At 42.2% G+C, this 18,202-nt stretch overlaps 1 protein-coding gene across 10 annotated transcripts in view; it reads right to left on the reverse strand.

The window, feature by feature from the left end:
- KIAA1217 (KIAA1217 ortholog) overlaps positions 1-18,202 on the reverse strand; it is a 421,655-nt gene that overhangs the window by 242,531 nt on the left and 160,922 nt on the right. For 9 of the 10 annotated variants that reach the window (XM_072154151.1, XM_072154147.1, XM_072154149.1 and 6 more), the window contains exon 2: positions 15-295. In XM_072154151.1, the coding sequence (XP_072010252.1) occupies positions 15-295 (281 nt within the window). Of the gene's footprint in view, positions 1-14; positions 296-9,615; positions 9,886-18,202 lie in introns of those variants that run through there. The other variant, XM_072154152.1, reaches the window with a different exon arrangement.

The following is an 18,202-nucleotide window of genomic DNA, read 5'->3' on the forward strand; positions in this document are numbered from 1 at the left end:
ATAGGGGGGCATACCTGATCTCTTAGACGTTCCTGGTGGCCCATTATTGCAGTCGCATGATGAGGGTATTTGTATTTAAGGTGTTCCAAAAAGGCTTCCCTCTTCCTGTCCATATCTGATGTCTGCATTCCCAAGATTTCTTTAGAACTGCGCGGCCCGCCTACTGTGTGTCGCCTGGGAATATTCCGCCCTGTTTTGGATGGGGGATGACTGTTTCCATTAGATAGGTTCTCCTTAGACTGGTGACATTCTGTTTCATCTAATGAGCCTCCAAAGGAATTGTTTTTCGTCTGACCTGAAAAACATACAAAAGTGTAAAGATGAGACGTAAGGTTATAATATTTTTTTTAAAAAATTTGTAATATCAAGTGTCTTTGTAGTTCTTGTAGTCTTAGAGTACTTGCATAGAGCCTAGGCGCCTCCCCCGCATGTCCCCTACATTTATATTCCTGTAAATCAAGTCTTTTAAAGGAAAATCAAAATCCATCCTGATAAACCAGGGACATTACTCATAGATCCAGGCACCGGGACTGTGGTAATCTTCTTATATTTGTTATCCATGGCCTTCATCCTTCTAAAATCAACTTTTAAAATTATGCCAATGAGCCAGAAGGGCTCTGGGTGTGCCTTACCAGAGCCACTCCTTTCTGTAGCTTTACAGGCTGTTACACTGTGCAGGAGCACTTCCTAACACCCACTGTGTGCTGAAACATCCTCTGTTGCTGTGAAATTACATCAAGTAGAGGGGGAAGAAAGAAAGTGCTGAGTTAGTGCTCTCAGACACTTCTGATAAATCTCCCCCATCATCTTTTTACCAGAAATCTCTTTCTAAAACTCATTTTATAGCTGCATATTCCCCAAAAAGCCATTCCCATAATCCCCCCCAATAACCCCAATGCTTAGAATAGCCGGCCGCCAGCAATCACACAGTTATCAGGAATGAGCCCCTGCAGCAGAATGAATTGGACGGTATAGGTGTAGAATGTCTACAATAAGGTTATTTCACCCTATGAAATGATGTTCTGTGACCTTAAAGGGGACCTACCACCACGATTCTACCTCTAAAGGTAGAACGGGTGGTAGGTGGATGAATGGGACGTAAGGAGAGCCCTTTTTGGGCTAATCCTTACGTCCCGGCTATCCTTTTGTAAACTTTAATCAGTTGATATGCTAATTTAATAAAGCGGCTACTGGGGCGTGGAGTAGCCGGACATGAGGCTACTAGTCGCGGCTACTCCACGCCCCAGTAGCCTTGTTCCTCCACCTACCATGTAATCTTCGGCGCGCAGCACCTCGTAGCTGCGCGCCCTCGCCCGAGCACCCGGCGTCTGTGCATGCGCAGAACGCAGGATATTCGCACGAAGATTACCCGGTGGGCGGAGGAACAAGGCTACTGGGGCGTGGAGTAGCCGCGACTAGTAGCCTCATGTCCGGCTACTCCACGCTCCAGTAGCCGCTTAAATAAATTAGCATATCAACTGATTAAAGTTTACAAAAGGATAGCCGGGACGTAAGGATTAGCCCAAAAAGGGCTCTCCTTACGTCCCATTTATCCACCTACCACCCGTTCTACCTTTATAGGTAGAATCGTGGTGGTAGGTCCCCTTTAAGGGAAAACACGGTGAAGTATTTATCCCTCGCAGAATCGCAGTCACATTCCACATCGTTTCCAAATCACAGGGAATGTCGCTGGAACTAAATCTGAAGTGCAGAGAGCGGGCGAGTCCCCCAGCTCCAAATATATCCCCGGCTGGACGCCATCCAAGAGTCTATAAATTCACCTCTTATTCCCTCAACTTCATTCTTTGTTTGCTGAGGCTTCAGTACACAATGTACATATGTAGCAGAGCTGACATTATCACACAGCAGAGATTTCCCTGTGTAGTCCCATAGAAGAAATAAGCCTGCACTTGTCATCTTATGCTTAGAATCTTTCTTCAAAATATGTTAATTTTGAACTCATAATAATGGGGCTCATTTACTAAGGGTCTGAACGTCGCACTTTCGCCGGGTTTCCTGAATATTTCTGTTTTGCGCCGAATTGCCCCGGGATTTTGGCGCACGCGATCCGATTGTGGCGCATCGGCGTCGGCTTTCAAGCGGCAGAAATCGGGGGGCATGGCCGTCGGAAAACCCGACGGATTCGGAAAAACCGCAGAATTTAAAAAAGATTTGTGTTGCAAGATCAGCACTCACATGTACCGGGGAGAAGCAGGTGAACTCCGGCGGCCCTCGGCGCAGCAGCGACACCTGCTGGATATCGTGCGCACGACCTTAGTGAATTCCGGCAGACCCGAATCCTTGTCGGACAACGTGCCCTGGGATTGCGACTGGACCGGGTAAGTAAATGTGCCCCATTATGTTTTAAGGGAAGATAATCATAGTGGGGTCTCAGGTTCGCCTATTTTGGCGCCTTGTTGATTTATGATGGATCTAGTTTTGCCTTATTAAATGCGTTTTGGAATTGATGCATGTCCGATTCATTTGCGCCATATTTGTCTCAAATTATTAGATCTCATTTGGGACCAATAATCATAGGAGACTGAGAAAAGGTGACACAACGTTCAGGGCTTAATTATTATTATGTCCGGTCTACTTTGTGATGTAAATGCAGAGAATAAAAGTTACAGATATGTGAAAATTTTTTAAAATTCTTGCTCTTTTTTATTACAATGTATAGGAAATGTAGTCTGATAATATTATCAGATCTGTACAATAAGACAATAATCACTCACAGAGATGACTGGTCCTCTTTGAGAAAAGCTCATATGGAATAAATCCACTACAACATTTTTTCACAATTTTTTTTTCGTGTGCTGCTTTTTTCTCTTAAGTTAGGCTACATTCACACTGCTATTGCCTGCCCTACCGTAGCACACGGCGCCATACTCCGTCGAAAGATAGGACATGTCTGTCCGTTTGGCCCCCACCCCCATTGCTGTCTATGGGGGATGTATATCGGCCGTATATAAGTCCCCCATACGTTCGTCTGAATGTAGCCAGAGATAGATAAATAGATATGAGACAGGCAGATAGATTGCACATGGAATAAAGCTTCACCCTTTTCCACGTACCTTGGAGTGCTGCCTCTTTCCTACAGTTGGATAGATAGATAGATAGATAGATAGATAAATAAAGTAAAAAGCGGGCAGCACTCCATGGTTCAAAATTTCAAAATAAAAGGTGAACTTTATTGAACAAGTGGCGACGTTTCGGTGTGTAACACCTTCATCAAGCACCTTCATGGCTTGATGAAGGTGTTACACACCGAAACGTCGCCACTTGTTCAATAAAGTTCACCTTTTATTTTGAAATTTTGAACCATGGAGTGCTGCCCGCTTTTTACTTTATTTAGCTACAAGAGGATCAAGCCAGAACCTTTGTGGGCGCTGCACCCCTCCTTATTAGGAGTCCATAAGATTGTGCTGACTTGGATTTTACTTCTTCTAGATAGATAGATAGATAGATAGATAGATAGATAGATAGATAGATAGGAGATAGATAGATATGAGATAGATAGATATGAGATAGATAGATAGATAGATAGATAGATAGATAGATAGATAGATAGATAGATGATTGATAGATAGATAGATATGAGATAGATAGATAGATATGAGATAGATAGATAGATAGATAGATAGATAGATAGATAGATAGATAGGTGATAAATGGACAGATATGAGAAAGATAGATATAAATATAAATAAATAGAGGGACAGATATAACATAGATGAATAGATAGTAGAGGATTTATACATAAAAGATAGATGAAAGATATGATAGATAAGATAAGGTAGAATATAAATGGGCAGATAGATAATTAGATAGATAGATAATGGACAGATATGAGAAAGATAGATAGGTATGAGGTAGATATAGTGATAGATAGCTAATAGCAGATGGGATAGATGATAAATAGATAGATAGATAGATAGATAGATAGATAGATAGATAGATAGATAGATAGATAGATAGATAGATAGATAGGAGATAGATAGATAGATAGATAGATAGGAGATAGATAGATAGATAGATAGATAGATAGATAGATAGATGGATAGATATGAGATAGATAGATAGATAGATGGATAGATAGATAGATATGAGATAGATAGATAGATAGATAGATAGATAGATAGATAGATAGATGAGGTAGATATAGTGATAGCTAATAGCAGATGGGAAGATAAATGATAGATAGGTGGATGAGAAAAGAAAGAAAGAAAATAAGGAAGAAAGAAGATCCTAGTTTTCTTGTACAGCAGTGACACTTGGTTAGTTTATGATAAATTATGTTATTTCCGTAGGTGCACAGTTATCATCATCCGGCCTTATAATACGAGCTGAAGATTATTTTTTACCCTCCCTAGTGTAATTTGAGTAAACCCTCTTCATTTGCAATTCATTCCCTTTAAGCCACAATCTGCTCCTGACATTAGGAGCCAATATCCACCACAGCACGTTCTCCCTTCCTCTCCTCCCCAGCCTCGGCGGTGACCTCCCGGCTCATCTTCACCCCCCATGTCACATGTTTTCCTTGTGGTAAGCAGCACGGGAGGCGTCTCAGGTTGTACATAAGACCTCTGGTGAATTGTGGAGTCATGAGGCATCCAGTACATAGCAGATTCTATTATCCCTCATACATATAACATTCAGGAAGATCAGAATATTTTGGCGGTGATTCTAATAATATAGGTTTTTATGAGCCCATTAAACCTGCAGACTATTGTCAACCTGAAGTGGATAAAAACATAGAAAATATTTTCAGAGCTCTAAGAATTCAAGAAGTCCTACATAATAAAACTGGGACTGCCTGCTGCTTCCAGTAGAGGGAGCCGATGAGTCTACTGCATACAGAATAAGTGGTACTGCAGCTCTGTTTTGTTCAATTTAAAAGAACTGAGATGCAGTACCAGGCACAACCTATAAAAAGGAGTGGCAATGTCTTTGATAGAAGGCAACCATACTTTCCCAACAAGCAGTCAGACCTAGATGCAAAATTTTTTTCAGCGTTGTGCCATTAAGGCTTGTTACCCATATAAGCGGTATTATGATTCTTGCTCTATAGCACTTTTTGGGGGAAGATTTTGGAAATTATCACTCTATTGTGGAGGGAGATAGTGGCAGATATCCTTATAAGGTACCTGTATATGCTGGGCACAACCTATAATAGGGAGAGATAGTGGCAGATATCCTTATAAGGTACCTGTATATGCTGGGCACAACCTATAATAGGGAGAGATAGTGACAGATATCCTCATCGGATGCCTGTATATGGGGGGCACTACCTATAGAATGGGGAGATACTTGTAGATATCTTTAATGGTGCTTGTATACAGTGGGCACTTACTATAGTGGGGAAAGATACAGGCATATATCCTTATATGGTGTATGTATACAGTGGCTACTTGCTAAAGATGGGGAAGATACTTGCAGATATCCTTATACGGTGCCTGTGTATTGTACGCATGATCTATAGTATGGGAGGAGGATACTTGCAGATATCCTTGTGAGGTGCTTGTCTACAGTGGGCACTTCCCATATTGGGTGAAGATAATGCAGATATCCTTATATGGCGCTTGTATACAGTGGGTACTTCCTATAGATGGGGGAGATACTTTCAGATATCCTTATACGGTGCCTGTGTATTGTACGCATGATCTATAGTATGAGAGGATACTTGCAGATATCCTTGTGAGGTGCTTGTCTACAGTGGGCACTTCCCATATTGGGTGAAGATAATGCAGATATCCTTATACGGCGCTTGTATACAGTGGGTACTTCCTATAGATGGGGAAGATACTTTCAGATATCCTTATACAGTGCATGTATATTGCACACATGACCTAAAGAATGGGAAGATACTTGCAGATTTGCTTACCATGTGCTTGTATATGGTGGGCACTTCCTATATTGGGTGAAGATAATGCAGATATCCTTATACGGTGCTTGTATACAGTTGGCACTTTCTATAGTGGTGGAAGATACTGGCAGATATCCTTATATATAGTGTCAGTATACGTTGGGGACTTCCTATAGATGGGGAAGATACTGGTAGATATCCATATACAGTGCCTGTATACAATGGGCACTTCCTAAAGCAAGGGAAGACACTGGCAGATATCCTAATATGGTGCCTGTATACGATGGGCACTTCCTATAGTGGGGGAGGACAGTGGCAGATATCATTATACATGCTTTTATATGGTGGGTACAACCTACTGTAGGTGAAGATAATTGCAGATATCCTTATATGGTGCCTGTATACAGTGGGCACAAGCTATAAGATACTTGCAGATATACTTATAAGGTGCCTATATATGCTGGGCCTGACCTATAATGGGGGAAGATACTTGCAGATATCCTTATACGGTGCCTGTATATGCTGGGGCTGACCTATAATAGGTGAAGATACTCGGAGATATACTTATACGGTGCCTGTAAATGCTGGGCACAACCTATAATGGAGGAAGATACTTGCAGATATCCTTATATGGTGCCTGTATACGGTGGGCACAATCTATAAGATACTTGCAGATATCCTTATATGGTGCCTGTATACGGTGGGCACAATCTATAAGATACTTGCAGATATCCTTATATGATGCCTGTATATGCTGGGCACAACCTATAATGGAGGAAGATACTTGCAGATATCCTTATATGGTGCCTGTATACGGTGGGCACAATCTATAAGATACTTGCAGATATCCTTATATGATGCCTGTATAAGCTGGGCACAACCTATAATGGAGGAAGATACTTGCAGATATCCTTATATGGTGCCTGTAAGGTGGGCACAATCTATAAGATACTTGCAGATATCCTTATATGGTGCCTGTATACGGTGGGCACAATCTATAAGATACTTGCAGATATCCTTATATGGTGCCTGTATACGGTGGGCACAATCTATAAGATACTTGCAGATATCCTTATATGATGCCTGTATATGCTGGGCACAACCTATAATGGAGGAAGATACTTGCAGATATCCTTATATGGTGCCTGTATACGGTGGGCACAATCTATAAGATACTTGCAGATATCCTTATATGATGCCTGTATAAGCTGGGCACAACCTATAATGGAGGAAGATACTTGCAGATATCCTTATATGGTGCCTGTAAGGTGGGCACAATCTATAAGATACTTGCAGATATCCTTATATGGTGCCTGTATACGGTGGGCACAATCTATAAGATACTTGCAGATATCCTTATATGATGCCTGTATATGCTGGGCACGACCTATAATGGGGGAAGAAATCCTTACAGACAATGTTGACACATATCCTTCTAAACTGAAAGAAAACAGCAGAGCTCAAGGGTCACTGAGCACAAATCCTGAGAAAGTGGATTACTTCATACGTCGCTGCGCTGAACCGTAAATATACAAAACACACGACTATTTACACAGCTCTGCGGCCCAGAGCACAGCAGTGTCGGTAAATGGAAGATTCCCTCTGTTGTTACAGAAATGATCCCCCATCATCAAGTATATTATATTCTATAGGATTGTGTGCAGAGGATGTTTAGGGAACAGTTTATCTGTAGCCTGAAGAGCTTACAGTTCATTCATTGCCAGAACTATTAAGGGTGACTCACACCAGGGTCAAACCTGTGATTCCTGATACAGACAAAGTCAGTCTTGTCTGGCGGATATGGGAGATTATCTGCCATCTATATGTTATTATGAGCTGGTATATAATTTTTATAATAGAGCCTTTGTTGGGAGCACATACAAAAAAAATGTCATATTATTCAAATAATCGTCTTGTGCCTTGTCTTGTCTTGAAGACATGTCCTAAGTTTTCTTACTTGTACAGTTGTGTAAAGTTTATTGAGAGTCCCCATTGTCCTATCTGTAAGGCCAGGCATGTACATTATACACATTCCTTCATACACATGCATCCTCAGCTTGGCCGGGCATCTGTATGTGTCACATGAGTAGATTGGAATAACTTGGTGCTTGACCTAATATAAAATTGGAAATTTTAAACAACGCCCCCAATTTGATTTCATAACCCCCCACCCCCCTAACAATTATTTGGAATTAGTTCATACTAGACAAAGGGGGGGGGGCCTTTTAATTTAAAACAGCACACAGACACCCCTCCCCCAGGAAAAAAAAATGTACATCCTTAAAGGAAATCTACCACCAAAATCAAGCATGAGAAGCCAGGGACACCTACTCGTTGTGACTGTGATAATCTTGTTATATTTGTTATCCTTCTAAAGTCAACTTTTAAAATTATGCTAAGCCAGAAGTGCTCTTGGGGGGTGTTACCTAAGCACTCCCATGCTGTAGACTCACAGGCTGTTACACTGTGCAGGAGCAGTCTACCCCTGATCCCTCAGTACTTCTTCCCTCCCTCTACCTACTGTAATTTCAGTGAAAGGGAAAAGTGCTACTTCACAGTTTAATAGTTTGTGAAGCTGAAGCATGGAGGGTCTCTTGTGACACCCCTTTCAAGTGTGTAGGAGCATTGGGAGGAATATCTATAGGCTGAAGAAGCATTCATCTGGCAGCTATTGCCATTAATTAATAATAATAATTCCTTTATTTATATAGGGCACACAGATTACGCAGTGTTGCACAGAGTTTGCCAAATCAGTCCCTGTCCCCAATGGGGCTCACAGTCTAATCAACCTACCAGTATGTTTTGGAGCGTGGGAGGAAACCGGAGGATCTGGAGGAAACCCACGCAAACACGGAGAGAACATACAATGTCTAAGGACACTGGAAAGGCTTTGGATATCCAAGACCAGAACCTCTCGTTCCAGTGGCCCCGCAGCACCGGTCATGTCTGCTTTGAGCCAACAAGACCAAATTAATATTGGGGGGAAATTTTTCAAACTTTTAAGGGTTTTAGACAAATTTTAGAAACTTTTTCGACTAGTAAGATAAAAGGGCCAAGGCCTTGGGAAAAAGGGAGTGGCTTCAAGTGAAAAAGTCAGTGCGGCACAAATTTTGCAAACGTGCCAAAATTTGGGCACTGTAAGTTAGACCAACAAATAGATGGTCCAAAATACGACCCCACAGTCTTACATTACACCAGATTTGTCTTTCATTGTCAGACACATTGATAAATCTGGTGCAGAATAAGACTAAAGTCCATTCTAACTTTTGATAAATCTGTTTTATATTTCAAGTTTGGAGATTACGGTAAGATCTAAGTAGTGGAATGTGACATTTATATTTCACATACATTATACATAAAATGCCCACACAGCGTCTATCCACACAGTATAAATTACAAAATTTACAGCTGCAGTAAAGCGAACACTAACTGCTAATCCCATATAAACCTTTACTACACCACACAAAGAATCCCAAATTCTGTAACATTACTTTCCCTGAGCCGGAGGATCCCATTTGTTTTTGTAGGGAGAACTCCGGAGTATTCTGCGTGCTCACTGATACCTGATCTGGTCCCTTTTTTTTCCCCGTACAGCGAATATCTACAGTATCAAATTCTGGAATTCTTTTAACCCTTTTAGTCGCAAAGCGAAGGGTTAAGTATAAGAGATAAAGCCGCACATAGTATATCTATGTATATATTTAGCAGAGCAGCTTCTGACCTCCTCGGAGACTAATCCGGTTACTCACCGTTGATTTGCACGCAACTCGGAGCCAGAAAAGGTTGGGGCTCACGGATTACGTTTTCTTCTTCCATTGTCCCTATAACAAACAGCGGACGCCTTTTTTTTTTCAACGAAACTTTAAAAACAGGAAGAGATTACGGAAAAAAACAAACAAACAGCATTCCAGCCCGGTCTAATCACACTCCCAGGACTGAGAAGGTCTCTCGTAGGACTGACATGCTCGGAGACTTGGCTCCCGCTGCTGGTATAGTCCCCAACAGGTGACGGGTCCCCTGCCCAGCGCTCCACATATAGCTCCTGCAGCCTTGTGAATGGGATCACAGCTCTGGAGGGCAGAATGATCCTAACAATCCCCCTGCCGGAGAAAATTACTACAAGCACCATCCGCGTTCACTTTTGATTTCCAGTTCTGTGTTTTTGACCCGGCGACCCTTGACTCATCCTGTTCTGTGCTGAAATAAAATCACCACCTACAGTCGTGAAATACAGAGAATTACTAAACCAGACAAAGTTCAAGTCCGTCGCTTGAAAGGGGTTTTAACAGGATATATCAGAAATGTCTGATAGGGCCGGGGGTCCGAACCGCCACGACGCTCCGGTAATAGGAGAATTCCCTCTAATCCCCTTCTGCTAGATGACGCACAGACAATTTCTGGATCTGGCGACCTCTGGGTGAGGGCACAAAAATGTAGTTTTATGTTAATGGGGGTGTCAACTTTTCCTAATTTTTTTTATAATGTGTGTGTTAGTCAGGGGGGAGCAGAATATTAGATCAGTTTTGCTCCACTTTCTTGATATGTAATTTTGACATGAGATGAGTCAAGTTTAGTGGTCGCAGGAAAAGGGTCAATTCTGATTCTTGGTGATCAAAGCAAAGTGAAGATCCCTGTACTGGGGTTAAAGGGAACCTGTCACCAGGTTTTACCTATTGCACTACTTGCCCCCCTCAGGTAGGGTATGAAATGTCACTTCTAGAATTTAATTTTATGTGAAATCTCACCTGTTTACCTATAAAAATACTCACCCAAAGTCAGGGAAATATGACTCTTTTCACCTCATTTTGACATGAGATGAGTCAAGTTTAGTGGTCGCAAGAAAAGTGTCAATTTTGAAGTCCCCACTTTACCTCATGTTTTTTGTAACGTGTGTGCAGGTGTGAGGGGCAGGATATGAGGTAATTCACCAATATACACCTAGTAATAGTTCTGCTCCGCTTTCCTGATATGTAAAGTGAAGCCTCCTGTCTTTTACCTCATCAGCCAGAGATTCCTGTCCATACAATGGCCGCAGATGGAGGGTCATGTGATCTCTAACCGTGCATGAACAATCGCCCTGCCAGGACCTTATGATAGTATTCATGAATATACGATTGAGGTCCTGGCAGGGCAATTGTTCATGGACAGTTAGAGATCACATGACCCTCTGTCTACGGCCATTTTATGGTCAGGAATCTCTGGCTGATGAGGTAAAAGACAGGAGGCTTCACTTTACATATCAAGAAAGCGGAGCAGAACTATTACTAGATGTATATTGGTGAATTACCTCATATCATGCACCACACACTTACACACATTACAAAGACATGAGGTAAAGTGGGGGCTTCTCTTGCCACTCTTCCTGCAACCACTAAACTTGACTCATCTCATGTCAAAATGAGGTGAGAAGAGTAGTATTTCCCTGACTTTGGGTGAGTATTATTATAGGTAAACAGGTGAGATTTCACATAAAAGATTAAATTCTAGAAATGAAATGTCATACCCTACCTGAGGGGGGCAAGTAGTGCAATAGGTAAAACCTGGTGACAGGTTCCCTTTAACCCCAGTACAGGGATCTTCACTTTGCTTTGATCATCAAGAATCAGAATCATTGGTCTACAAGTCGGAATCAGGAACATGAAGATCCGTTATCGCTGGCGCTCAAGAACCCTTAACGTTATACCTTCAAGCTATAGCCATAAAATGTTGTATAATCTCATAGACGACAGAACTGTGTAACGCCCAATATATAGCTCCATATGATAAGCCGACCACCAATCATATTAACTATGCAATAAATTGTATTTCAGGAATGACATCAACGCACCCAAATGTTACACGAAGCTAAGAACAACGCAGGTTATTACCTGAGCTCTATTCAGAGGAAAACACAGTCATGTCACATATTACTCCTTTCATTTGGGTTTCAGGAATTGGCCGGCCTCCCGGAAAAGGGAAGACATGGATACAAAGAATTTATAGAAAGGAGGTCAGGTCATGGATAACTCGATCAGGAGACTGTTACCTGCAGTCATGCAATGGGAAATGACACACTTACTGCAGATTTTGGTCTAAATAATGTAATGTGTATAAGATTATTTCTATTTTAGCATTATATGCTATATAACATGCTGCCTGTAGAATGTGCACAATGATCAATGTGCTCAGATCCTCCTGCTCTATAACATGCTGCCTGCAGATAGAACACTACATACAATCTGCTCGGCTCCTCCTGCTCTATAACATGCTGCCTGCAGATAGAACACTACATACAATCTGCTCAGATCCTCCTGCTCTATAACATGCTGCCTGCAGATAGGACACTATGTACAATCTGCTCAGCTCCTCCTGCTCTATAACATGCTGCCTGCAGATAGGACACTATGTACAATCTGCTCAGCTCCTCCTGCTCTATTACATGCTTCCTGCAGATAGGACACTATGTACAATCTGCTCAGCTCCTACTGCTGTATAACATGCTGCCTGCAGATAGGACACTATGTACAATCTGCTCAGCTCCTCCTGCTCTATAACATGCTGCCTGCAAATAGGACACTATGTACAATCTGCTCAGCTCCTCCTGCTCTATAACATGCTGCCTGCAGATAGGACACTATGTACAATCTGCCCAGCTCCTCCTGCTCTATAACATGCTGCCTGCAGATAGTACACTATGTACAATATGCTCAGCTCCTCCTGCTCTATAACATGCTGCCTGAAGATAGGACACTGTGTACAATCTGCTCGGCTCCTCCTGCTCTATAACATGCTGCCTGCAGATAGGACACTGAGTACAATCCGCTTGGCTCCTACTGCTCTATAACATTCTGCCTGCTAAAAGGACATTCTGTACAATATGCTTGGCTCCTCCTGCTCTATAACATGCTGCCTGCAGATAGTACACTATGTACAATCTTGCTCAGCTCCTCCTGCTCTATAACATGCTGCCTGCAGATAGGACACTATGTACAATCTGCTCAGCTCCTCCTGCTCTATAACATGCTGCCTGCAGATAGGACACTATGCACAATATGCTCAGCTCCTCCTGCTCTATAACATGCTGCCTGCAGATAGGACACTATGTACAATCTGCTCAGCTCCTCCTGCTCTATAACATGCTGCCTGCAGATAGGACACTATGCACAATATGCTCAGCTCCTCCTGCTCTATAACATGCTGCCTGCAGATAGGACACTATGTACAATCTTCTCAGCTCCTCCTGCTCTATAACATGCTGCCTGCAGATAGGACATTATGTACAATCTGCGCAGCTCCTCCTGCTCTACAACATGCTGCCTGCAGATAGGACTCTATGTAAAATATGCTATACTCCTCCACAGAGTGTGACAGAACCTTCCAGTCCATTTTATTAGATGTTGATTATAATCTATTTAAATAAAGGTCAAGGTTTTGCTAATATTTCCACCACAACTTTTTACATTTCTTTTACAAGAAGCAGGACTGCTAGAAAGTGACAGTCACATCAAGGAGAGGAAGTTGCTCTTAGCACAAGAGAAGGCCCATTGTCAGGAGTGAGGTGCGTCAGCTGTGGATTAGACAGACATTGCAGGAATCTTGTATTTCAGGATGGTCATTGTCTTCAGGAGGGGGAATCAAACACAGACAGTGTTAGGGTTGTGTGTGTCCTTAAATATGGGAAGATTTCAGTATTTTTACAGTCGCTTATTGTCAGGATTTTCTGATTATTCCAGATTCTCAAAATTCTTCATTTTTACATAAAAAAGGCAAATTAAACATGTGAAATGTAATCCCTTAGTGAATACCTTAGAGAGGACATTTTTAGAATACCACAAACTGAGCCCAACTATGATCAGATTATTTTTAGCTGCATTATTCTGATTTTATGAACCTGAAAATCTTCCCTTAGAATGGCCAGTGCCAGTTCTTAACGCAGAACTCCGACCCCCCTGCAGAGGCATAGATTCAGAAGTTTGTCAGGTGTTTTGAGCAGGCAGTACGGCAGACAGTGTTAGGTATTGGTGCTGGAAAGTGTTCAATCATACATTTTATTAGTAGCAGCAGGACTGTGAAAAAATGTATTTATATTCCATGATTGTAGCTGGACTTGGTGCATTAGGGGCTTGTCCTCACACTGCTGAGCTCTTAACTCTACAGACAGAGTTAGGTATATTCCCTGGTTATCTGTGTAATCATACCTTTCTATGTGTTATTAGAAGTGGCAAGACTGTAAAAAAAATGATTTATATTCCATTATGGTAGCTGGACTTGGCGCATTAGGTCTTAGCTTTTTACAAACAGTTTTAGACATATTGGGGGTCATTTACTAAGGGCCCGATTCGCGTTTTCCCGACGTGTTACCCGAATATTTCCGATTTGCGCCGATTGTACCTGAATTGCCCCGGGATTGTGGCGCACGCGATCGGATTGTGGCGCATCGGCGGCGGCATGCACGCGACGGATATCGCGACGTATTCTGAAAAACCGCCGCATTTAAAAACCGAAAAAGTGTCGCTTGGGGAGCGCTTACCTTCACCTGGTCCGAGGTGGTGCATTCCGGCGCGATGAGATGACTTTCAGCGCAGCAGCGCCACCTGGTGGACAGCGGAAGAACTACATTCATAAATCCCGGCCGGACCCGAATCCAGAGCAGAGAATGCGCCGCTGGATCGCGACTGGACCGGGTAAGTAAATGTGCCCCATTGTCCCTGTAAATCTGTTTAAACATACCTTTATGTGTGTTTGAGTAGCAGTAAATTGTGAAAAATGGATTTATATTCCATGATTGTAGCTGGACATGGTACATTAGGTGTTGCTTTCACTCTGCTGAGCTCCTAGCTCTCTGCAGACAGTGTTAGGTATTAGTCATGGGGATCAGTGTAATAGAACCTTTGTGTATGTTTTATTAGTAGCATTAGGACTATGAAAAACGGATTTATTTTCACACATTGTAGCTGGACTTGATGGACTTAATATTGTGTCCTCACACTTTGAGATCTTAGCTCTTTACAAACAGTTTTAGGCATTTGTCCCTGGAGATCTGTGTAAATATACGTGTTTAAATATACGTGTGTAAATAAGTGTGTTTTAGTAGCAGCAACATTGTTAAAAATGGATTTATAATTCATGGTTTGTAGCTGGACTTGGTGCTCTCTCTCTCTGCTGAGCTTATAACTCTCTGCAGACTGTTTTAGCTATTGGTCCTGAAGATTAGTGTAATAGAACCTTTGTGGACTGTAAAAAATGTATTTATATTCCAGGATATTACCTGGATTGCTGCATTAGGACTGTGTCCACACACTGCTGACCTCCTCGCTTTCTGCAGATATTATTTTCTTATTGTTCCTGGAGATCAGTGTAATAGCACTTTCACTTTTGCCTTTGTGTTATTAGTAGCAGTGGGACTGTGAAAGATGGATTTATATTCCAGAATTGTAACTGGACTTACTACACTGGAGGCATGTGTTCGCACTGCTGCTTTCTGCATTGACCTGTTCAAAAGTCCATAATATTATATTAATATAATATTCATCCAGAAGCTTCGACAGCCTTAAATGTAGAGATCTCACAGAACAGCAGTGTAAGGACACTCTCCCAGTTCCCCAAGTCTAGCTACAATCCTTAAACATGAGCCCACTTTTCAAAATCCTGCTGCTATTGACAACATACATAAAAGTAGGATTATACAGAGATAATACCTAACACTGACTGCGGTTCTGATCAGGGGGTCATTGCACTGATTATGGGGGTCCTATAGGTGGGACTTCCACTATATAAGTTTTGCCTATGTTAAGGGTATTCAAGCACGGACCAAGTTATTAAGTAAAAAGTAGCACAGACATTATCTGGTGATTTATAGCCCTTGATAAATATTTCCTTTTTCTCTAGGGCTCATTATTATCCTTCGGATAACCTTTAGCTCAATGATTGGCCATTCATTTATCCTAAAAACATTCCTCACCCACATGAAACAGGAGCAGGAGATAAGGAGCGGTGATGGATGGCGGCTGGTGGGTCTGCGCAGAATGGACGCCATTTGTACATGGACAAGTGATCAAAGGTAACATATGCCTGAGAATTAGAAATGTACAAAGTCCAAGTTAATGATAGGCAGCAATTACTACTACAGATCTGCGGAGAGGGAGTGGGACTGTACAAAGTCTGAAGCCTGGTGGAGAAGGAACCTAATGAGACGTCTTCATGAGCTGAGTAATAGTATAGGAGACGGTGGGATGACTGGAGGAGGCTGGAGATGGAAACTCGACCATGGAGTTTAATAAGAAGCTAACGTATTATTGAAAATGCTGCCAGGATGTTATAGAGCAGAAGGAGCGGAGCAGGTTTTACATAGAGTCCCATTTGCAGGTGGCTTGTCGTGTCTGTAGAAACTAAGAACAATCTGCTCAGCGCCTCCTGCTCTATGACATGCTGCCTGCAAATAGGATACTATGTACAATATGTTCAGCTCCACGTGCTCTATAACAGAAAGGACCACATACACAATCTGCTCAGCTCCTCCTGCTCTATAAATTGTTGCTTGCATATAGAACATTATTTACAATCTGCTCAGCTCCTCCTGCTCTATAACATTCTGCTTGCAAATAGGACACTATGTACAATCTGCTCAGCTCCTCCTGCTGTATAACATGTTCCCTCCAGATAGGACACTATGTACAATCTGCTCAGCTTCTCCTGCTACCTGCAGATAGGACACTACATATATTCAACTAAGCTTATCCTGCTCTATACCATCCTGCCTGCAGATAGGACACTATATACAATATGTTCAGCTCCTCCTGCTCTATAACATGCTGCTGGCAGATAGGACACTATGTACAATCTGCTTGTCTTGCTCTATAACATGCTACATTCCAGCTTCGGCCACAATGTACATTCTGCTCAGCTTCTACTGCTCTATAACATCTTGCCTGGTAATAGGACACAATGTACATTCTGCTTAGCATCCCCTGCTCTATAACATCCTGCCTGCAAATAGGACACTGTGTACAGTCTGCTCATCTCCTCCTGCTCTATAACATGCTGCCTGCAGATAGGACACTATGAACAATCTGCTCAGCTCTTGCTGCTCTATGCTACCTGCAGATAGGACACTATGTACAATATACTCAGCTCCCCTTGCTCTATAATATGCTGCCTGAAAATAGGACTAATATGCCCATACAGCTTCAACCACTGCCCTTATTACTGATCGTGTGGATAGTTTCTCCTTTGGAGAGTTATTCCTGCCAGTATACATCCATACGTGGTGCGGCTGGACATATATCTGAGGTCATTAGGGAGAAACTTGGAAACAAAGGATACATAGAATGTGATTGATAACATGACATTTCGACTATTCCATCTGTAAATCAGAATAGAATCCCAAATAGAAGCAGTGTCATATGTGTGAGCTGTAGTCGTCACCCTCTTGGCAGGATCAGAGCTGCACATATGGCTACATGAAGAATTCTCACTTCCCCCCTGCAAATGTATATTCAGATCTGTCAGTAACATTTCCAGTGACACTTTACTGCTACATACATGTGATACACACATGGAGGATCTGCATCCTACAGAAATCTACCATCACAATCCATCCTGATAAACCCGGGGCATTACTCATAGATCCAGGCACCGTGACTGTGGTATCTTCTTATATTTGTTATCCATGGCCTCCTTCCTTCTAAATCAACTTTTATAATCATGCTAATGAGCCAGAAGTGCAGAAGCACTTTCCCCTCCCACTGTGTGAGATTAAAGCAGGCATAGGGAGCACGAGGGGAAGGTGAGACAGTGTAACAGCATGTGAAGCATGGAGGGACTGTGGTTACACCACCAAGTGCTCTTCAGTCACATTAGCATAATTATAAAAGTGGATTTTAGAAGGAGGGGGGCCATGGATAACCTCTTAGCTCAGCTTCAATGTAATTATAATAATTCTTTATTTATATAGTGCACACAGATTACACAGCACTGCACAGAGCTTGCCACATCAGTCCCTGTCCCCATGGGGCTCACAATCTAATCAACCTACCAGTATGTTTTGGAGTGTGGGAGGAAACCAGAAGAACCACAAACAAACACGGAGAGAACATACAAATTCTTTGCAAATATTGACCCTGGACTTGAACCCAGGTCCCCAGCGCTGCAAGGCTGTAATGCTAACCACTAAGCCACTGCACTACAACACCACATTTGGCAGGAATTTCAGCTTAGGTCATCCATGTTCACAGATTGTATTACCGTATTTTTCGGACTATAAGGCGCACAAAAAATCCTTTGAATTTCTCGGTGCGCCTTATAGTCCAGTGCGCCTTATATATGAACTGTACTTACTGTACTGCCTTGAACTGTGCA

Source organism: Engystomops pustulosus, chromosome 5, assembly GCF_040894005.1.
Source record: "Engystomops pustulosus chromosome 5, aEngPut4.maternal, whole genome shotgun sequence".
NCBI classification, from domain to species: domain Eukaryota; kingdom Metazoa; phylum Chordata; class Amphibia; order Anura; family Leptodactylidae; genus Engystomops; species Engystomops pustulosus.